The sequence below is a fragment of the Lotus japonicus genome, chromosome 2 (assembly GCF_012489685.1).
Source record: "Lotus japonicus ecotype B-129 chromosome 2, LjGifu_v1.2".
Lineage (NCBI taxonomy): Eukaryota > Viridiplantae > Streptophyta > Magnoliopsida > Fabales > Fabaceae > Lotus > Lotus japonicus.
In genome coordinates, this window is record NC_080042.1 from 43,082,031 (window position 1) to 43,105,101 (window position 23,071).

The window sequence follows — 23,071 nt, forward strand, 5'->3', positions numbered from 1 at the left end:
GGGTCTCACAGGAGACAAGACACCGCAGACATACTAAATCCATCATTATGCCACGATCAAACAAAAAAAACATATTTATCACAAAAAAAACCTTAAAAAATTTTAATCTAAAAATACTATATTAATATAAAAATATCTTTTAGATAATAACGTAAAAAGCATACAAAATAATTATAAAAAAATAATTATAAAAGTATATCCTTCATATTATAATTTTAATTTGTTCAATAGTTAATTTTACCAAATTTTTTTTTTAATTAGGTAGGTTTTCGGCTTGTAGCAACATAACTTATACTTTTCCCATGTGATGGACTTGGTATAACTTGGTACGGCAGAAAAGCATAATAGAATAAACCAATCCAAAGCAGAAAAGTGTAATATATAGACCAATCCAACAGAGATGGGATCTGCTTCAATTTAAAAATTACTAAAGATCATTCCTTTACTAGCTAACTGACCATCAGGTTCCTTCCTCCTCCTTCTCTTAGTTTTATATTTTGTTGTCGTCATCTTTCAATTCCATACATTAATTAGAACGATACATGATAATTCATTCAGTTTGCTTTTTAGACTTGACTCATGTTAAATGAAAGTAACAATAGGTCCTAGAGTTTTAATATTGACAAAAAGAATTAATTGTATTTTGCCAAGTTATAAGAGTATTTGATTTTGTTCTCTACAGTTTTAATTGCTTGAATTAAGTTTTTTTATTTTTAAAATTAAAAAAATTAGGTCCAAACATTTGTCATTTTTTTTACAAGAGGAAAATTAAAAAAAATGATACAAAAGAAAAGACCGACACTTATCACAGATTTTTATGTGAAAAATGACACAGACCATTTTAACATGTCATCATCTCAAATATTGTGATTAATGTCAATTTTTTCATTAATTGTTAGCTGATAAGTTAAATATTTAGGACCGTATGGGTTGGGTAGTAACGTTAAAAAGGGGCTGACGTGGCTTTTCTTTTTTATTTTTCTTTTATTTCCTCATATGACACGTCATTAAATAAAAATCAGAAACTTCAAAAGGGGTGGGGGAGATTCGAACCCAGGACTTGAAAGTGGCAAAACACACACTTTACCAGTTAAGCTACACAAACAATTAATAATATTACGAACAAAGATTTATTTATATCATGTTTATTCATTAAAATGCAATAAACATAAACCCAGATAATTCTCACAATTTCATTCCCTTCATCTTCATCCAAACACCACACCCATTAACGAAAATGTTCAAAGCATCTCAATTTAGCACAGAACAAATAGAAATTGAACTTTTCTTCTCCACTTAATTACCATGTCATTAGAAAACAAAAAGAGAAAGAATTGGATCAATTACAGACAAAATCGCAATCAAATCCATTAATACAACAAAAAATTATCAAATTGAAAAGAAAGGGAAAATAATACCAGAAGAGAAACTTAAGCCAAAGATAGTGGAGGAAGAAGAAGAGGAACAAGAAGGCGAAGAGGACGATGGAGCCCCTGATGCTTGTTTGAAACAAGAAGGAACCAGAGCTCACAGCGGTGGCATTTTCATGGGAGCCAGGGATCCCAAATCGAAGACAAATGGGGCTCGAAGCAGAGCAACCATGGTAATGGCAGAGGCGAGCATGATTGAGCGGAGGAACACGCGCCTCGCTATGGACCCATTGAGGATCTGAAATTTTAGGGTTTTCTTCTCCATGAAATAGAGAAGTTAAGGTTTTTTGCCGAAAGAAGTTTGAGTTGAGGATTGTTTGTTGTTGAAATTGAAAGCCAGAGAGGGAGAAATGAGAGGATTTAGCGAGTGAAAAACCTGGAGGATGAGAGGGGATGAGGAATTGGGTTTGCAGAATAAGAGGAGATGAGAGAGTGGTGGTGCGAGAGAAGAGAAGCTAGACATAAGTGTGGGTTTTTGGAGAAAAATTGATGGAAGTTTTGAAGGAGAAAATGCTGGATGTGGGTCTGGATGAAGAAATCAGTTCATGGATGTGGGGTGTTTGGATGAAGAAGAAGGGAATGAAATAGTGAGAACTATCTGGGTTTATGTTTATTGCATTTTGATGAATAAACATGGTATAAATAAATCTTTGTTCGTAATATTATTAATTGTTTGTGTAGCTTAACTGGTAAAGTGTGTGTTTTGCCACTTTCAAGTCCTGGGTTTGAATCTCCCCCACCCCTTTTGAAGTTTCTGATTTTTATTTAATGACGTGTCATCTGAGGAAATAAAAGAAAAATAAAAAAGAAAAGCCACGTCAGCCCCTCTGTTAGTTTCTTAACGTCAATTTGACGGAGGGGCATTCGCTATACTTTCTCAAAACATTGAGGGTACAAACGTCGACAAAATTAGAAGAGGGGTGCCAATTGCACGCCCCTGAAACATCAGGGGCACAAAATGCATTTAAGCCTTATCTTTTCAATGTAAAAAAAAAAAAAAAAAAGCTGATAAGTTAAATATTTAGGACTGTTTATGTATTTAAATTTGAAAGTAGAAAGACCTGAGCAATTGAAATTGTAGTGAAAAAGTCACGCAATTGTAAAAAGAAAATTTATGACTAGATGAAACGCTTAAAAGCCTACTAAAATAGTAACTATTTGTTATAAGAAGAAAATAAATATTAAAAATCAATGAAATTTAGTTCCAAGGAGAGAGAGAAAATAAAGCAAAACACAAAAATTATAAGCAAACACGTAAACTTTTGTCGGTCACTCTTCCAACATACCTTGTTAACAGGACCGTGTATAGGTATTTTGGAGACTAAGGTCAAAATGTTAAAGTGGTCTTCTTTGGACAGGAATCTTATCATATAAATTATTAATTTTTATATTAGTTTTTTAGTTTTATACTTTCTATTTGTCATTTTCTCTTAAAATAATAAAAATAATAAAATAATAAAGAAATATAAATAAAATAGTTTTTTTATAGACAAATGTTAGTTGTTAGTAAAATTAGTTTTACAACACTTTTTCAAGGGGCAACGGAGAAACAATGAAAATTTTCATTTTTTTAGAGTACAAATATTATGTTAAGAGCAAACTTGTACAAGACTAAATATATAAGTCATATAAAAAACTAACAGTTAGTAAACACAAATTAATTTTTCAATTTTGATAGTGTAAAAATAATAGATATTTAATTTATTTGTGTTTTAGAAAATGTGGATTTGTTAATAACGGTCAAAAACTTGCACTTCCTACTTCTCATGTTGCATTGCTTAAGGCTATGTTTGGCATGCCATTTCAGCTAGCTTATAGCTTATTTGACTAGCTTAAAGCTTATTTGACTAGCTTAAAAGCTCTTCAAAAGTGTTTGGTGAAGGAGCTTATTTTAGTAGCTTAAAGCTTTAAGCTATAAGCTATCTCAGGTAGCTTATAGCTTAAAGCTTATAGCTTATTAAATTTATTCTCATTTTTTATCCTTATTATTTTATTAAGATTCTACCCTTGCCCTTATATATTTATAAAAACAATAAACTTATTTTCCCCTCACACTTACGTATGCAGTTTCCGCCACCATTCCCGCCACACCGCTGCGCACCACAAGTATTATAAATATTATATTAATAAAAATAAATAAAAATAAATATTATATTTTTAAGATGATATATAACTGTAGCTAATAAAAATATTTAAAGTGATAATAATTTTAATATTAATATCATATTGGTATTAATGTGAAAATAAAGTAATGTAATATAAAAATAATTATACAAGTATGTCCTTTTATGTCATTTTACAATTTCAGCTTGTTTAACAGCTAGTTCTACCAAACACTTTTGTTTCAATCACGTAGCTTTTCAGCTTTCAGCTATCAGCTTTCAGCTAGCTTATCAGCTTTCAGCTAGCTTTTCAGCTTTCAGCTAACTTATCAGCTAATCATGCCAAACATAGCCTAATTATATGACATGATTTTTCATTGTTTCTCAAAACTTAATAGTATACACAATATATGTACTAATTTTTGGGGGGCCTAACGCAATTAAGGAGCCTAAGGCATTTGCCTCAATTGCGCAATTGCCTTAAACCATACACGGCTTGCTAATACTTGCGGTGGTTATAAAGGTTACTAATGTGCATGTCCAAAGAATGTCAATGTTCGAACAAAATGGATATCAATATATATGTTGATTTGATTGGAGTTTATGTCTTATCCAGCTTTCAGGTTGTTTTGTCAAAACTATTCACCAAGATATGAGCAAACTCGAGGAAAAGGAGGGAGTGTTAAATGATTGGAAGACAGAATTCAGTGAAAATCTTGAACTAGTGGTTCTTCCAGAAATGTCTGCAGTCCAAGAACAATGCATTTATTTAGTCCCACCAGAAATTCGCCAACTCAATCCAAAAGCCTTCACTCCTCAAGTTGTTTGCATTGGCCCATTTCACAGACAACATGGCTCTGGTTTGGAGGGAAATTATTTTATGCAAATGGAAGAACTGAAACTGAAATACCTCAAGGGATTCCTTCACAGAACGCACCTCAATGTGAAGGATTTAGTTCTCAAACTTGAGGAATGTGAAACCAAAATTCGAAGCTCTTACGCAATGACTCTTAACCTTGACAGCAATGAACTCATTAAGATTATCCTTGTCGACGCTTGTTTCATTATTGAGCACTTTCTCAGATGTTATATGTTCGAGAATTGGGAGGAAAACGACCCTTTATTTTTGAAACCATGGTTGCTGGTTCACGTTCATAGTGACTTGTTACTCCTCGAGAATCAGCTTCCTTTCTTTGTTCTTGATGACATATACAATCTCTCTGGTATGAACATGACATTTTTTTCATTTCTTAGTGTTACTTTCCAATATTTTGGACAATACAACCGGCAAAACATATTACCTGAAGGATTTTCACATCCAAAACATTTAACTGATATTCTAAGAACTTTTATTATACCTTCATCTTTCGATTTTGAAATAGAAAGGGATGTGGAAATACAGCATGTTTACAGCGCGACTCAGTTATCAGAAGCAGGTTTGGTATTCAAGGCGAGTGAAGACGAGCACAAATCCTTGCTTGACATAGATCTTAATGAGGGTGTGTTAACAATGCCACACTTCCGCGTGCATGACATAACAGAGGTTTTCATGACTAACATTCTGGTATTTGAGCAATGTCACCATCGAGAGGCAAAGTACATGTCTCAATATTTTTGGATCCTAGGTTTTCTTATCAAGACTGAGAAAGATGTGGACATACTGGTTGATAAGAAAATTATTGTCGATTTGATAGGTGATGCTAAAGAAGTGGTTACAGTTTTTAGAAATCTCCGCAAAAATGTTTCTTTGCCATCCTTTGGTGCAAAGTATAAAAATATCTGCATGGGTTTGAATGATCATTTCGACACAAATCCTTGGAACAAATACATGTCAATATTTAAACATGACTACTTCAACACTCCTTGGAAAATAGCATCTACCACTGCTGCTGTGCTGCTGCTTTTGCTGACACTGATTCAAACTGTATGTTCTGTCATCCAAGTTGTTCAAGGATCAAAGCCAAACTAAGGTTGTGAGATTACTATCCAATTTTATGCTAACATTTCAAAGAGATAATAATTTGTAAGCAAGGATTCATCATGGATGCAACATCCCCTAAAACCTGAGATTTATTTTTAACTCTATTTCTGTGGTGTTTATGAATTGTATTCTTTTTCTTAATTATTCTCTTAAGCACTAATGTATCTTCAGTAATTGATCGATCATTAAACCAAATTAAAGCCTTTGCACGTTTTAAGTTTAATAGTGTTAAATCTATTTATGATATACAATTTCTTAAATCAAGCTATTGGACTCCAATGGAAAAAAGTTTGAACTTTTCAAGATTTAAGAAATAACAAGATGACCTACCAAACCATCTCCTTCACGATCTCACAGAGAAGCACAGCAAGCAGCCAGCCTCCATGCCATCGACGGTCGACCATTCCACTCCACCGCGCCTTCCACCACTTGACCTCCGCTTCGAGTCCCAAATTGCAAACCAACCCCAAGCCCAGATGCCAAGTAGGGTGCAGAGAGTGAAACTTTTAACTTTGGTGCAGCATGAACCACTAATTTTAGTGGTCCATGCTATACGCTACATAGTGAATCAGGTGCAACACACAATTTTAGATTTGTAACAATTAATTTGAAACCCAAATTTAATATACTTTTTCCATTTCAAAAGATTTCATCTCGAGAAAAAGTTTTTTATTCAGTGAAGAGGGTTAGACTAGAATATCCAACCTAACCTACACTCTCCCACTCCAAATTCATGTTATACCAAAACCACCCGCGTTTAAGTATTGTCAATAACCAAATACTAACAAATCCTTAAAGACCACCAACTACACTTTCTAGTTGAGAATCATATCATCATATATATAACCATATACCCACTTCAAGTTCGTAACACACCCCATTTTCAAACCTGTCTTCCCTATGGCTCGCCCACTTTCAGTGACTCACCCTTTGCCAAGCACTTCAAATATTGGCCTTGCTGTTATGACCCTTACACTATGTGCCATTGCTTTGCTCATGTGTGCTTCTCATTCGCGCAAATGGCGGCGTCAATGGAGCTCTTGCTATGGTGCCTTTGTTGAAGAACCTGTGATAGAGTTTAACAATGAAGCTGTGATCTGTGAAGGTGAGCAACAAGAGTCTTCAATTTGGCAGAAGAACATTCTCATGGGTGGGAAGTGCCAGCTCCCAGATTTCTCTGGTGTCATTATATATGACTCCGATGGCAATGTAGTAAACCCTGCTAAAACTTCACGTCCATTATTAACCTGGAAATAAGGATGTGAAGAACCCAACAAGCTTCTTCACTTGCAGAACATACCAGATTCACCAGAGCAAGTGCTCCATCAACAACTCGAAGTCTCAGATTTACCAGACAAAACATACCGTAGCATATAATAGTAAAACCAAAGTCATGCATTGTTAGCCTGTCAAGAGTGTCTCTTTTGTATCCATGTATGAAACTCCTGTAATCTTTAGAAGATGTAGAATGCCCTTTCGATTTTGGAAAGAAAAACATGCATATTTAGTTTGAAAGTATTTTCCTCATAAATTTTTTCTTGGATTGTTCACCTATAATGCCTGGCAAAACCATGTTAATAATTACACTATTCTAGCTGCAGAAAAAATCTTATCTAATAATACAGAAATAAGAGCCATTTACTTACTATTTATTCAGTACATATGACCCCACTCCACTTCACAAAGAAGATGGCTTGTTATTTGATGATGAATTCCGCCCCCTAAACCCCACAACACTGAGTTTAGAATTTGTAGATTTGGTGGCACTCGTCTTTTTCCTTGTTTGCTTACCCTCTGAAGAACCTTTACTTGAGCTATTTCCACTGGAAGATCTTACAGGCTTTGATACGTTAATCCCTCTCTTTGTAGATTTTGCTGGTCGTGATCCTTTACCAGATTTCACACCTGACCCAGCATTCCCAGAACAGGCACGGTCACCGGATTTTGATACGTTAATCCCTTTCTTCACCGACTTAGCTGGTGGTGATCCTTTGCCAGATTGCATACCTGCCCTGGAATTCCCAGAACTGGCGTGGCCACCAGATTTGTCCTTAACTTTTGAAACTCTTACCAAGTTTTTGTTCTTTCCCCTCAGCTCAGTGATTTGGGTCCGCGTAATGTCCTTTCGTACACTTTCTTTAGTGATACCCTCCAAACTCTCATTCTTTCTTATTGCCTCCTCTATTTTGGCTGCCAAGTTCAAGTCCTTTTTAGCAACCAAACTTGTTACTTTCCCTGCAACAGAAAAGAGTGATTTTATTCTTCCTAATACAACAGCAAATGTTTAAAAGTCGCAATTGCAATGACCAATACGTAATTCGAATCTAAGATATGTCAGGCACAAAGCAGGATGGATTTAGTTAAACAGGTACAATCATAATGTGTGTTCAAGAAAATGATTTATGAAATAGACCAGTCATAATGTGTGTTCAAGAAAATGTTCTGCTAGTATTTCTCTTCTTAACTATAGGTGATATGCTTTAAACAGGTACTCCCACATTGAGGACAGAGTAATCCGCATTATCTTCTTATTTTCAAGCAATATCAAGGTCACCATTATTTGAGTAGAAGTTCAGTTGCAAAATGTATGTGCAAGAACATTGATTAATGCTACATTTTTCACAAAAATAAATAAATAATAGAAGAGAAAACAGGATTCTCAATTTGGCTAAACAGATAGACACATTATACGAACCACAAAGTATTCTGTACATTGTGTGATAATTTAAAATTTAAGAGAAATAATTGATATAAATATTTAAGTGAACTAAGATAAAAATATAATTTAAGTTTATTAATTTGCTGTGTCTGTCAATTTGATTAAAAGAATTTCAAATTTAACGTTATGGTAAGTTTTGACATTGACAATTCAAAAACTTATGTAGTACTTAACAGGAATAAAAACTTATAAAAAATTTTAAAAGATGAGATGTTTAATCATTGATGTAAAAAAAGCCATGTAGTTCAATGAGAATAAGATTTGATTAGCAAAAGTCCTCAAGTTCAAGAATAAGGACAAAATTTTAAAATGTGGGGAATAAGTGTTACCTTTTGCGCCCATTCGAGCAGTTCTACCTGTGCGATGAAGGTAGTCAATCTGAAATTGAAAGTGAAAGCAATGTTAAGTAACAGATTAATATTAAGAAAGGATAAGTTCTTTGTAACATAATAATTTTTTTATAATAGATATGATGCTCACAGAATTCCTTGGGAAGTCAAACATGACAACATGATCTACATCCAAGTCCAGACCCCTAGCAGCCAAGTCTGTGCAAACCAGTGTAGGGCAATCTTCATTGTCACTCTTAAATTTTTTGAGATTTTCAACCCTGGGTTTAAAAGAAAAGAATACAAATTAATGGTAAATGAGCATAACAGGAGATGGAGCATCTGAGCAGAGAAGATCATGGTAGCACTGGCTTAAATGACACCCAAGGTTTAAAAGTTTCTGACATGCAACTTGAATGCACATACTATATCCTTTCAGTAAGATCTGCATGGTTTTCCCCCTCTTACTCCATTTGTTTGTATATTAATTATTTACATATGAAATGTTATAAATTACAAACATTGCCTATGAACATTAAAAAAACACATTTTATTGAAAATTATTCATCTTCCGATCAAGCAAACAATGTAGTGTCTGCAGTCTGCACATACATGTGTCTCTAAGTCTTATAAGGAAGTTTAGTTCAATCAACAAAAATTTAGCATGATTCATCAACCTGAGTATCAGGAAAGTCATAATTATGGTAGAGCGCAAGTTATTCGAATTTCGAAATGATTATATCTTTGATGTATGAAAAGTATTCCAAGAGAGAAGTGTGTTGGGTAGATAGGAGGAGCCCAGAGAAGGAGAACCAGCACCAATGGGCCAACACCGAAGACAAGCGAGAGAACCGGCCACCACATATTTACCCAAAACCTTCAGGCATTGGGTTAATGGGTCACATCTCTCTTATATTGTCTTCACCTCACCCATTCTAAACCAATGTGAGACTCTAGACATCACACTTGAATTACCATTAATCACCAAATTAACAAGTTGTATAACACCAAATTCTTAACCAAGTGTACTTGTCTAGGTGTTGAATACTCTTTCAACTTACACATAAATACTCTGGAAAAACAAGTTGCATATCATAGAATCATCAAAAGCCTCTAAAAGTCTATTAGTGCCTATAGACAGACCGAACAAAGCCAAATAACCAGACAACAATTCAAACTCTAAGATAAAGATAATAAAAAATTAGAATAACCCCTAAACTAAATAACAATAAAATATCCCCCAAATTGAAAACCTTAATCACCAAATTAAAACTCTAAATGAAATAATCGAATAGATAATTTAATCTACACCAATATTATATATATTGATAATATCTACGCTGGAAAAAAAAGTAGTTAACAAAATGATAAATGCAATAAATACATGCATAAGCTTTTAAAAACAAGTTAGACCACACCCACATTTTCAAATAGTTGGTTCACGACATGATGTCAAAGCCTCTATGACCAAGTGGTCTGGAATTCAATCCTTGTTGCACCTATTATTTCAATAATAATGGGGAATTTCAAGACAAGGTAATTGGACCTATGCCTTGTTCATGCTTCAAGTCTAATGAGGCAATGAGTTCTTGCTAAAGGACGTCTTCGAAATATTAATCATTCATGTGTCTTCCCTGAACAGTATAAACTTTTGGGATGGTTCATGACACATACAATAGACTTCATGTTGAATTCAGGTCCTGATTTGACTTATCTTCAACGTTTTAGACTGACCCTAAACAATTAATGTGCCTTAAAGCTAATATTGTTCAAAAACAAAGGACATTCAATCAGTAGTACTGCCTAAATAAGAGTAAGTGCATAGAAAGTGAGTTCCCCAAAATTGTACGTTGAAGCCTTCCACCATTGTCTCTGAGCTGCAAACGAGCGGCGCGGGTGGTGACGCCGGCATTGCAGTGTTCGCCCGGGACTAGCCAAGGGGCTAGTGCACAGCCAGCCCGCGTGGGCGCCGGGGCTGCGGAGCGTGGTGGGATGTTAGGACCCCATTGCAAGGTATGGGACTTGAGTCCCACATTGGAAGTATGGGATTCTAATATGGGGTTTATAAGACCTTGGGCTCTCCAACTACAACAGCTAGCTTTTGTGGTGTGGTTCTCCCAAGGTTCTTATCATACGTACCCTATATAAGACATTGACCAAGCCAATTTGAACCATTATCAGGCCAGAGCCAGTTTTTGGGTTCTAACTTCTAACATGTTCCTCCGAAATTCAATTTTGAAGTAATTTTTGTTTATTAAATCTTCCAAATGATGATCATTATTCATTATGAATTACGAAAAGCTATTCGGAGATTTTGGACTTCGCAGTACGTGTAACCAATAAACGGAAGTATGCTGTCCACTTGCCAAGGTATCTTCCTGGCCAACTGTGTCTTTTCAGTTGTGCCTGTTTTCTTTGGTCACACATCCTTCCAGTAGTCCAGTACTTGAGTCCTCTTCCCACGGCAACAATTTCCAGAACTGTTGTTTTCTCGACTGTGTGTCTAGGCTAGCTGTCTAGCCATCGTTCTACTGTTCTAAAGCAGTGCTCATTTTGTTCAATTACATTGTAGTTCAGATCACTGTTTGTGAAGCCAATTACAACTAGTTTATTATTTGATTTTAAGTTTGATATCACTTTGGTCAAGTGATTTTATCAGTAACAAACTCAGAAGGAATTTTCAGAAGCATTTATTAATTATTACTATGAGATTAGGAATGTTTTCCTGACTAAGTTACAGTTACTTGTAGTGCCCCAAAAGTAGAGGGTGTTGTTGTCATCTAAAAGCCATAGATTTAGCACAAGAAAAGGTTTGAAGTCAGTGCTTTGTAACAGAATTATTGAATCTCATTAGTAAAATGTATTTAATATTTTCCAAACACAATTATTTTTCCATCTAATCCCAAAAAATCTCAATAGTTCATGCAGCTATTTCCAGGCACCTTAACTAACTCATCAAAGCACAAAGATAATGTCACTGCAACAGCAGATAACAGTATCAAGTGGATGAAGTCGATAAAGAATCTTAAATTAGTATATTACCTTTGTTCTGCCGGTACCTCCCCATGGTAGTTCACAGTAGAAATCAGATTTTCATCAAGATAGTGATCCACAGCACGGCTTGAATCCAATGTATTGCAGAAAACCATCACCCTATTCCCCTTTGCTAGACTTGGCTCTAATACCTGCCATCACATGATCACAAATTACAGAATAAAAACCCAAGGAATCAAAACAACATCCAAACCACCTACGTAATACTGATAGTGATGAAAATATCTTAATTCTTACATACATGTGTATCTATTCTATAACACCATGGTTATCAGTATCGTACGTATCGCAAGTGATTATGTCATAAATCTAAAAAATTGGCAACACTTGACAAGGTAGTTATGTCTTATAAGAAATCCATAATAGCAAACAATTATAAACTAGAATCATAAACAAGAGTGGTATTTTTATTGCAAGCCCAGGACCACCGCATCCCAACACCAAAGCACAGAAACCTAGACTTATCCCACTAGCAAAAGTATAAAAGCAACTTGAGCGTAATTCAACCCCAGGATCAATCAATTCCCTAATAGACTTGGTCCCACTAGAGCTACACCACATCTCAAAACAACCTGTAAATACCAGCCATTGGTTGACATGTATAGGGAGGATGGCTAACTATAGGAGTATACCTGAAGTAATGCATCCAGCTTGTTCTCAGAACCTGAAAGTTTAATAAAATCATGGCGAGCAGTAGAAATCTTTTTATGCAACGTTGATGTGCGCAGATGTTCAATGCCTTGAAACTCCTCATCAACCAGCTTTTGCACAGCCTGCAAAACTAAAAGAAGTCAACACTCTGGTAGTTTTTAAATATCATCCTGGAACTTGTTCATTGGATTTATATAAACCAGAAATTGTACACAGTTAAGAAAAAGAACCAAATCTTTGTTATCAGTGCGAAAATGTTTAAGACATACAGAAAGTTGAAAGCAAGGCAGCTAGTAATGCATATAAAGACACTGCAAATACCCCGAAAAAGTCTTTAACATTTAATATGAACCAGGAAGAAAGAAGAATCCAATTGTTAACGTCAAAATCCAAACAACCAACAATTTATAATAATACTATAATCATTCTATGAATTATTTTCTACACCATTAATATTTACTTCGCATGTAGCCAACAATATTATGGTGCAAATCAGCGTACATTTGTCATGGTTGCAGTGACCAAGACAGTCTGAAAACCTAGCCCCTCAGACTTTGAAGAACGATGCTTTAATGGGCCAATAAATTTGCGTATATCAGGACCAAAACCCTTATCAAACATTGTGTCTGCCTCATCCAATACCTTCAAAACAAAGACCAATCACCAATGTCAGTAAGTGAAGCTTGCAGCTCATTATAGCATAGTCAAAATTGTCAATTGTTGGGATACTAACCAAGTATTTGATGTCACCATATACCATATTTCCCTCCTCAATGTGTTGAAGAATCCTGCCAGGAGTACCAACCACCATATCAATGGGGTGATTAAGTGAATCCTCCTGAGGCCGAATACGACCACCACCACTTACCATGGTACACCTGAATCTTGCATGATGGCTTATTGATTTTGCAACTCGAAAAACCTACAAAACCATTATATATTAATTTGTACAAATCCAACACAGCAGAAGCGGTCTCTGAAACATAAGTAAAATGCGCACCCAAATACCTGCTCAGACAACTCCCTTGTAGGACATAGCACAACAGCTCGGGGACGTTTAGGCTTCATCAGTACTCCATTCAATTGTTCATCCCGTCTTAGCAACTACAGCCACAAATTAACAGTCTCTCAGGTTCTCAGCAACCCCCAATAGATGGATAGACAAAATTACCTCAGCATGAAATCATTTAACTCAATAACATAATAAATGAAAGGAATGTAATGTAGGAAACAAGTAATATTAAAAAAAACCACACAAGTTAGACCAATCGGTAAAGCAATATCTCACAAATCAAGCAATTGGCATAAACAAGATGGAATATAGCATATACATTATGTCATTTGTATGGTACATTTTAATAATAGAACAGGACTTGACATAGAAAAAGTGATACATACAGTGTAAAAATACATCTACTTGAACACAAACTCTGAGATTTTCAAAATCAATGGAGAAGAAGTACCTGAACAAGGGGAAGCAAGTAAGCCAGGGTCTTGCCAGATCCAGTATGAGACCCCAAAACCACACTCTTCCCTTCCAACACAGCAGGGACACCAATACACTGTATCTCAGTGGGAACTTCAATACCCATTTCCCTAACAGAACCCATAACCTCATCACCGATTCCCAACTCCTCAAAACTCCCAGCAACCGCCACTTTCTTCTTCTCCTCCTCCTCAGATTTCCTCGCAGCACCCTTCTTTGGGGGATTCTTGGCTTCTGGGGTTTTAGCACTGTCCTTGAGGTGCCTGCTTCTGAGCCTCTCGAGGAGCATGGAGTGCTTCATCTGGTCAGGTTCCGCCGCAACTTCTGGTGCGGCGATGGAAGAGAGAGGCCTGAACCGTGGCAAAACGGTGATGGGGTTCGATGGCGTGAGAAATGGGAAGCGCTTGGCATGACGAGAGAGGCGTGTGGTGAGGTTGGAGGAGAGAGAGAGTGTGAAGAGGGTTCTTCCTGTAGCTCCCGCCATTGAAGGAGCTCTTGTGTTGTGGCAGCGCTTAACTCTGTTTAAGGGTTTTAGGCTCAGATAGAGTGATCCTTTCAGGAGGAGCATTACAATTTACAATGAAGCAAGTTAGGAAATAAGCACACAAAGCTGAAGGGTAAGGGTAAGTAATTAGAAAGAAAAAAAGGTGAAGGGTAAGATATTTTAAATATTTAACATTTAAAGGCTTAAATAAGATGTACCTCATTTTCGAATTTAATCTTTTAAAATATTCGTTTTCATACTTCCAAACGCACTAACAAGTCAACAACGGCGGCCATGGGCGATGCGGAGGCTGACAAGATGAGCAGAGGCGATGATAGGTGGGTCGAGTGGCGACAATGATGGGCGGACTAAGCGGCGGGAAGAACGACAAAGGTGAAGGATAAAGCGTGTCGCACAAAAGGTGAAAGGTGTAGAGGAAAAAGAAGTACAAAGAAAGTATATTGTAACCTAATCGCCTAAGTTTGTTTTTTATATCTGAGAATCTGTACAAAAATAGTTATTATGTTTAAATTTTTAAGTAAAAAAAAACTTGTAGTGGTCCTCGTGGGATGGCTGCCCCACCTAAAATAATAAAAAAAAGTAATATTGAATAATTTTTTACTATTTTCTTTCGCTTGGTTTCTCTTTACATTAGGTGATATGGATATCTTTAATAAATAGGTAGAAATTTTCTTTTTCAAAAGAAAAAACAGAAATAACGTGAGGAGAATGATATCCAGAAGAAGAAACAAGTCAACATCAGCGGTGATGGGGGATGCAAAGGCCGACAAGAGGAATAGAGAAGACGAGCAGCGACGATGATGGGCAAATTAAGCGGCGGGAAGAACGACAAAGGTGATGGGTGAAACGCGCCGCACAGAAGGTGGAAGGTGAAGCAAGGAAAAAGTGAAGACGTGAAGTGAAGAAGAAGAACCGCGAAAGTATATCGTGACTGGTGAAGTCAAAGTGGGTCTAAAGTTGAAAATGAAACCTAGTCTCCTAAGTTTATTATTTTAATTTTTTTGAAAGCAAAAGATGAAACTTTATTAAAGGAAAAAAGAACTTGGAAACAAAGCCCTCCCAAGTCAGCAAACAACAATGAGTCTCAAATAAAACTCATATTCCCTTACAAGTCAAAAGCTCCAAACCCCACCACCATTCCTCTAAAACTTGAAGCAAAGGACCCATCACAGATAATACATCAACCTTTGAAAACAACTTCACATTCTAATTGGATGATGGTGTTTAAAGAGAATCTATTTTCTTCTTAGATTAGTAATAAACTTCATGGCGAAGTAAAAGTTATGAATGAATTTATTATTTTAATAACTGAAAATTGTTGGACAATCTGCAAGTGCACACATATCTCCGGGTTTTAATATCGAATCTACAGGGACCGTTAGTGAGAATTATGGTTTAAGCTTGAAGCTTGTGAGTTTTGAAAGCAAGTAAAATTCAGATTTTGATTTGATTGTATGTAACAAAGAGTTTGCAAAAATAGCAAAAGTAAAGAGATGAAAATATCAATTGATAAAGATGCTTTGGGTTAACGTTCATCCAATCCTCTCTAATCAACCTACCCTATGCAAATGGAACCTTGAATCAATCCCTTGTTGTTCTAGCCTAGTTACTCACTCATTGATTCCTCACATGAGCAATTCTCTCATACTAAAAGCTAAGCCCAATTCATTGTGTACTTAGTCATTTATATGAGGTTTTAAATCATGCAATTCAGGCCACCAAAACTCAACCATCACTCTATTCCTAGAAGCAAGCTTAGAAGGATCAATTTCAACCCAAGTCCCTAAACCACAATAATCTTCCGATATGATTATAGTTTAGCCTTTAGCAAGAGTGCACCCAAGCTAATCATGCAATCTAGAATTGAAATACAGAGTGGATTCAAGAACAAGCATAGGAATAGGAATTAACAACTAGAGATTCATGAAATCACTTAAAACCCAAAGCATAAAGAGAACTAGCCACTCATGGCTAGGAAATCCATGCAAGAAATGTAAAGAAAACCTGGAAAATACAAGGTGGAAGCTTTCCTCAAGCCCCAAAAGCACTTCCTAAGCTTCAATACTTTGTAAAATTCTAAGAAAAAGTCATAAGTTCTGAACAAAATGGCCTAAGGCCTTATTTATAGGCAAAATGGTCGAGCAGGGGCGCTCAAGGGCTGCCCTGGGGCGCTTGAGCGCCCATAAGGCAGAAGCTGAAATTCCCCATCTGGAAGGCTGGCGCCAGGCATGGGCGCTTGGGCGCCAGACACTCGTTTCTTGTGACTTTTTGGCTTTTCTAACCCCCCCCCTATGAATGATTCCATCAATTCTTCAAGCATTTGGTCTTCCCTCTTCATGAGTTACCTGCTGAAGCACTTAAGGATCAAGACAAGGAGAAATATCAAGAAATTCAAAGGGTTTTTAATCACCTTAGTCCTCACAAAACCATGGCAAAACTAATGCAAGTCCTAAACTCTATAGAAATGCAAGAAAGACCCTTATAAAACTACAAAATTACTAAAACCAAACCAAAACTCAAATAAAGATAAAAATGCATGAGAATGCATGAAACACTACATGAAACAAAGAAAAAGACCAAAACTCTCAAGGAAATGACCCTAAAAACACTACTAAAATAAGGTCATCAACAATCTGTGAAAAATATTTATATTTAAATAAAACATGTGTTGGCCTGCGCGCCCGCCCCGCATAAACCCATAGAAAAAAAGATATGGAACAATTTTTTCTCTTGTTTTCTCTTTGCATTGGGTGATATGTATATTTTTAATAAATGGGTAGAAATTTTTCTCTTAAAAAAACAAGAAGGTTGAGGTAGAGAATAAGAATGATATCCAGAAGCAACAACAAGTCAACATCAGCGACGATGGGGATGTAGAGGCCGATGAGAGGAACAAAGGTGATGATAGGTGGATTGAGCAGTGACGATGATGGGCATATTAAGCGGCGAGAAGAACGACAAAGGTGATGTGTGAAGCGCGCCGCACAAATGGTGGAAGGTGAAGCCAAGAAAAAGTGAAGACACCAAGTGAAGAAGAAGAATCGCGGAAGTATATCGTGACTAATGAAGTGAAAATGAAACCTAGTCTCCTAAGTTTATTTTTTTATTATCTGACAATCTGTGAAAAATATTATATTTAAAAAAAAACATGTGTAAGTTTGGCGCCTGCCCCGCATAAACCCATAGAAAAAGTTATATGGAACAATTTTTTACAGTTTTCTTTCTCTTGTTTTCTCTTTGCATTCACCATATGAATATTTTTAATAAATGGGTAGAAAATGTTCTCGACAAATAAAAAACAAGAAGGTTGAGGTAGAGAATATGAATGATATCCAGAAGCAGCAACAAGTCAACAATGGCTGCGATGGTCAATGCAGAGGTCGACAAGACAAACAAAGGTGATGATAGGCCTACCGAGCAACGATGATCATGGGGGATCTAGAGATGGGAAGAACGACAAAAGTGATGGGTGAAGCGCGCCACATAGAAGGTGGAAGGTGAAGCTAGGAAAAAGTGCAAACATGAAGTGAAGAAGAAAAATTGTTGAAGTATATCGTGACTGGTGAAGTGAAAGTGGGTCAGAAGTTAAAAATTAAACCTAGTCTCCTGTAACACCCCGATTTCCAGGTGTCACTTTACTAACTCAAAAATAAACTTTACGCGGAAAACAGGTATATATATTTTTTTTTTAATTAGTTATGGTAATAAAAAAAATAAAGACATAACCCAGCAAACTAAACTAACCGATGTACATCATATAAACATGCACAGCCTCAGCTGAACTCCAACGTCACGCGCACTCGCAGTGACTCCAAAGTAGTGTGCCCGTAGGCAAATACGTACAGATCCAGAAGTGTGAGTAAAAAGTCATAAATACAATCCTCCAAGAGAAAGCCAGCCTCAAAATGGCCTAAGTAAAGACCCCTATGGTCCGACTGACTCACTGTGATCCCTCAGTAAGAGAACCACACAAAAAGCCATGCGTCGGGAACCTACCCTGTCCCAAAAGCAAAACGAATCAGAGCTCTACACAAAATATGACGCCTGCCTGACCTACCCTCCCAGTACCGCTCAAAGCTCCTCCTCATCCTCCTCGTCGCTCGACGAGTAGCTGTCAACGTCGGTGTCGGAGTCAGAGTCCACCGTGATCATCTCGGTATCCAAGTCCACGACCTCCTTCCTAACTGTCCTGCGAACAACCCTAGTCGAGCCCATCTCAACATCTACTTCCTCAGTAAGGACATCCTCCTCCACCACACGAACCAGGGGTTCCACGCGGTAGCCGTGCGGTGGAGTAAACGGAAAACGGCGAGAGGCAGATGGAACAACAGGCTCCCTCTTCGGCTCCACGAGCCTCGAGGACGACGCAACATCGGTAGGATCGACAACAGTAGCAGGAAGTGGCGCGACAGGTGCGTCAACATCAGCCTCGATCTCGGATGGGTCCTCGTCATCAGATGAAGATGAAGGTGGTGCAGGTGGTCCTCGACCAGTACCCGGTCCACAGCGAACTGAAGGCGGCAAGTTGAAGCTCAGCTCCATGCGTCGTAGAACTCCCCTCGTCAGACGTCCACGCTCGTCAGTACGGTCCTCCATGACCCTTCCCCGGTACGTCGCCCGATGATCCACAGCGTCGATCACCCAAGCGGTGGGGGCATGTCGGTCAACCAACTCAAACCTGATCCCCCCGAGGGAGAGACCATCGAAAACCAGTCCGCCATCGACATCTGGCAGTAGGCCGACCGCCCAAACACAAACATGAAACCAAAGCCAAGGCGCTAGGGTCAACTCACGGAATAAAGTAATTTATACATACAACATGTGATCGGGGTATAGATATATATATATATATATATATATATATAAAAATAATCCTAGCATGTTATCGGCTCTAACAATGCTTCGATAATTCAAATAGCATACAATTCCAGTCAGGGTGAATGTATGCGTGAAATGCAATTCAATATGATCCGGATAGTTCAATTGGGATGGGCACCATCGAGTCAGTTCTAACACCGGCCTAGTGTTTAACCATTTCCGCTCGGGTGTCACTTACAAACCCATGCATAGTCAGATCAGTCTCAACCACCCTAGGTCGTACCACTCTGCCCGCTATGCCGAAGATACATCCATGTGTTCTTCGATGAAGGCCGTCCCAACCTTCGTGAAGCCGTCCCAACTTCACCGAGGCCCAATCTTTCGATCGTACAAACCTCGAATGTATGCATGATGCAATATGGTTAGCCAAACATCGAATCGTCCTCACAACGCAAGTGTTTAGCTTAATTCTCAAATTCAAAACTCAAGAGTTTAATGTCGACCCTACGACATAACTCCAACAACAAGAGTACCAGAGTACTTAGTGACTTTCACTCGTCACCGTGGCTCACCCCCGTGATGTCCACCAATTCTCCAGAACCCACGACAAAGTCGACTTTTCCCCGTCTTTCGCAATCATTTTCCCATTTAGATTCCCTATGGTTTATTCGTTAATGAAAACGTTTCGAATTGAATTAGTCAAGTTATGAGTTTAATTCTCGAAGTCTAAGTTTCCTAAAGTCTCTAGTTTCCAAGATTCTATTCTTTCTAAGTTTGCCAAAAATCCACCAAACGTAAATCCCGGGGAAAGTCTAAGTATACAAACGAATGGCTAAGTCTCAAACCCCGTGTTTGGACTTGCCTAGGGTTGTTCATTCAACCCTAAAGATCAAAAGGAATCAATTCAGTGATTCTTCGCTCCGAAATCGCGTCAATACGCATAGTTTAATACAACATGAATCTCATAAGTTATGAAAACAACATAACAATAAATCATCATCATCATCATAACCAATATCAAAATCATACATAAGTCGAATTTATCGACGCCTATTATGCAATCTTAGCTAATAGGTAAGTTGCCCTAACCTCGAGTTGTTCCAGCCTCGCGGTATAGGTTCTCCTCACAAAGCTGCTCCGTAGAACCCAAAGTTCCTTCAACTGAACCTCGGAGAAAACAAAGCAGAAATCCATACAAAATCGATTAGCTCGATCACAACACAACTAATTAATGATAGACAAAGCATTTAAAGCTTCAGAGTACAACAATCGAACACGAGAGGACGAGTTATCGAAAAAACGAAAACCTCCCCCCCCCCAAACATGCTCACGGCCCTAAGGAGAAAAGGGTTCCGGCGCTTTTTCTTCGATCTAAATTAATTCCTAGGTAGTTTTAGGGTAAAACTAGGGTAAAGAAACCGTCGGAAAAATTTTAGAACGACCGGGTCAAAATACGACTAGCTAGGGGCATTTTGGTCCAAAATTAAAGCTCAAAAACTCAAAGTTAAAACTTCGGAAAACAAATTTGATGGGAACGTTCACAACGACATTTGTAGCAACTAATCCTAAAGGCACTAAGTCGGATTATGACTTTTCGACATTAAAGTTTCAATATGTGCGCAAAAAGGGTTTTTACACAGTTTTTCAGATCTTTGACAACTCGATCGAAATCAGCGAACAACGGCGAGTGTTCTAGGTTGTTGGGCAAGCATAGAAGGTAGTTCAACAGAAAAATCAAGAAAATCGGACAGTTTTACGAAAAGCTCGAAACTTTGAGCACAGAAATAGCTAAAGAAACGCGACAAAAAGAATGATCAAAGGTAAGAATCAAGCAAGTTACCTCGATGCCGTGAAATAGAGACAAACTGCTCGAAGATCGGTCGAGAAACGACAAAGTTCTTCTCCTCTCCTTTCTCCTCCTTGCTCGCGGCCTCAAAATGGGAATGGGTGGGATATTTTGATTTTTTTACTATTTATAGGAGAGTGAAATCGCGGGAAAATGAATATTTCGCGATTCAGATTTTTGCAGCACGTTCATCGGTGAATTCTAAGCGAGATTCTGGCGACAGAATTCCAGAACTCAAAACAGGTTTCATGAATTTGAGAAAAACGATCCAAAAGCGGTGTAAGTTAATTTGCCCCGAAAAACTACTTTTTGCTGTGAAGGTCGGATGACAAAACTTCGTTCTGAAGAAAGATTGGAAACGTCGAAATAAATCTGGCAGCGCGGATGGAAACTTTGTTAAAAGCTCCGAATAGAAAAAGTCATCATTCAGTGATTGAATTTAGGGTTTTTAAAGCAAAGAAATTATCGTCGTCGGACTTCCGAGAAGTGAATCCTATCGTGCGTACAGTCCAGGGTTCCGAAATGAAACACTGGTCGAAGGAAAAATAAAGAGAACTTCTTATTTTTCCAAGGATTTAGAATTTCGCTTAAACATTGCTTTAAGAGCGGAATTAGCCTATTCTGGACACTCTCGCCATAAGGCGGGTGTGCAGACGGCTCGCACTAACTCCTAAAACAACTATGGTACTATCCTCAAGCAATTCCTGAACTTTCTTCTTCATTGAACTTTCCCAAACTGTAAACTCCTGTCACGCTTACACTGATTCTACACGTGAGTCGGAAATTAAACTTTAAATCCAGTTCTGCAAATCCGGGTCTTACATCTCCTAAGTTTATTTTTTTTTAATATCTGACAATCTTTGGAAAAATATATATTTTTAAATTTTTAGGTAAAAAAAATGTGTTGGCCCGACACCCGCCCCGCATAAACCCATAGAAAAAATAATATGGAACAATATTTTTACAGTTTTCTTTCTCTTGATTTTTCTTTGCTTTAAGTGCTATAGATTTTTTTCTTTTTATAAATGAGTAGAAATTTTCCTCTTCAAAAAATAAATAAGAAGCTTGAGGTAGAGAATAAGAATGAATGATTTTCCGCAGTACCGAAAAAAAAGAGAATAAGAATGATATCTAGAAGAAGCAACAAGTTAACATCAGCGGCGATGGGGGATGCGGAGGCCGACGAGAGGAACAGGGGCGATGATAGGTGGATCGAGCAACGACGATGATGGGAAGATTAAGCGACGGGAAGAACGACAAAGGTGAAGGGTGAAGCACGCAGCACAGAGGGTGGAAGGTGAAGCCAAGAAAAAGTGAAGACGTGAAGTGAAGAAGAAGAACCGTAGAAGTATATCGTGACTGGTGAAGTGAAAGTGGGTCTGAAGTTGAAAATTAAACCTAGTCTCCTAAGTTTTTTTTAATTATCTGACAATCTGTGAAAAAATATTATATTTAAATTTGGTTAAAAAACATTTTTGGCCCCTAATGTTTCAAGTTTGTGCAAATTCTGCCCCTACTCTATTGTTGTCGACGTTTCTACCCCTAATGTTTTCAAACAGTGCACCGTCTACCCCTCCGTCAGTCAGACTTTCTCAAGAGAGGTTCCTGAGTGGATTGGAGAGATCAAAAGGAGTATATGAAGTTGATGATGATCAAGAAAATGATATAAATTAAATTTGCTTGATGTATATATCAATTATGTATGTAACTGAACTGGTTAAATGCATGTTTTGCTACTTACAGGTCTGGAGTTTGAATCCCATGCCCCCTTTTTCCAATTTCACTTGTAATTTCCACGTGACAGGTCCAAAAAATATTAATAAAAAAACCAAATCAGCTCATTCCGTTAGTTTTTTAACGTTTGACTGACGGAGGGGTTGACGGTGCACTGTTTGAAAACATGATGGGTAAAAACATCGACAAAAATAAAGTAGGGGCAGAATATGCACAAACTTAAAACATCAAGGGCCAAAAGTGCTTTTTAGCCTTTAAATTTTTGTAAAAAAAAAAAAACATATGTTGGCCCGGCACCCGCCCCGCATAAACCCATACAAAAAGTGATATGGAACCATTTTTTAGAGTTTTTTTTCTCTTGGTTTCTCTTTGCATTAGGTGATATGGATATTTTTAATAAATGTGTAGAAATTTTT

General features: G+C 37.4%; 3 protein-coding genes across 4 annotated transcripts; 2 read left to right on the forward strand and 1 right to left on the reverse strand.

The window, feature by feature from the left end:
* The first annotated feature begins 409 nt into the window (after nucleotides 1–409).
* Nucleotides 410–5,820, forward strand: LOC130738044 (UPF0481 protein At3g47200-like). The gene is made up of 2 exons (XM_057589947.1): nucleotides 410–464; nucleotides 4,149–5,820. The coding sequence occupies exon 2, from the start codon at nucleotides 4,185–4,187 to the stop codon at nucleotides 5,499–5,501; it is 1,317 nt and encodes a 438-aa protein (XP_057445930.1). The 5' UTR covers nucleotides 410–464; nucleotides 4,149–4,184; the 3' UTR covers nucleotides 5,502–5,820.
* A 408-nt stretch (nucleotides 5,821–6,228) lies between these two features.
* LOC130738045 (uncharacterized) lies at nucleotides 6,229–7,028 on the forward strand. Its single transcript, XM_057589948.1, has one exon. It carries the CDS (start codon nucleotides 6,414–6,416, stop codon nucleotides 6,768–6,770), a length of 357 nt encoding a protein of 118 aa, XP_057445931.1. The 5' UTR covers nucleotides 6,229–6,413; the 3' UTR covers nucleotides 6,771–7,028.
* On the reverse strand, nucleotides 6,976–14,355 carry LOC130738043 (DEAD-box ATP-dependent RNA helicase 39-like). Of its 2 annotated transcripts, XM_057589946.1 has the most exons (10): nucleotides 13,730–14,355; nucleotides 13,275–13,370; nucleotides 13,000–13,188; nucleotides 12,768–12,908; nucleotides 12,248–12,388; nucleotides 11,604–11,746; nucleotides 8,713–8,842; nucleotides 8,562–8,610; nucleotides 7,160–7,748; nucleotides 6,976–7,073 (listed from the first exon to the last, which is right to left on the reverse strand). In XM_057589946.1, the coding sequence occupies exons 1-9, from the start codon at nucleotides 14,318–14,320 to the stop codon at nucleotides 7,192–7,194; spliced, it is 2,037 nt and encodes a 678-aa protein (XP_057445929.1). In that variant the 5' UTR covers nucleotides 14,321–14,355; the 3' UTR covers nucleotides 6,976–7,073; nucleotides 7,160–7,191. The 2 variants fall into 2 exon arrangements, with proteins under 2 accessions (XP_057445929.1, XP_057445928.1); XM_057589945.1 differs by having other exon boundaries at nucleotides 6,976–7,748.
* Between the last annotated feature and the right edge of the window lie 8,716 nt (nucleotides 14,356–23,071).

Excerpts from the sequence above, each read along its gene's own strand:
- LOC130738044 (XM_057589947.1), top strand. The coding sequence starts at position 4,185 with ATGAGCAAACTCGAGGAAAAGGAGGGAGTGTTAAATGATTGGAAGACA.
- LOC130738045 (XM_057589948.1), top strand. The coding sequence starts at position 6,414 with ATGGCTCGCCCACTTTCAGTGACTCACCCTTTGCCAAGCACTTCAAAT.
- LOC130738043 (XM_057589946.1), bottom strand. The coding sequence starts at position 14,320 with ATGCTCCTCCTGAAAGGATCACTCTATCTGAGCCTAAAACCCTTAAAC. Across the intron at positions 13,371-13,729 it reads ACTTGCTTCCCCTTGTTCAG|TTGCTAAGACGGGATGAACA; the intron begins GTACTTCTTCTC and ends TTGTGGCTGTAG. Across the intron at positions 13,189-13,274 it reads CAAGGGAGTTGTCTGAGCAG|GTTTTTCGAGTTGCAAAATC; the intron begins GTATTTGGGTGC and ends ATGGTTTTGTAG.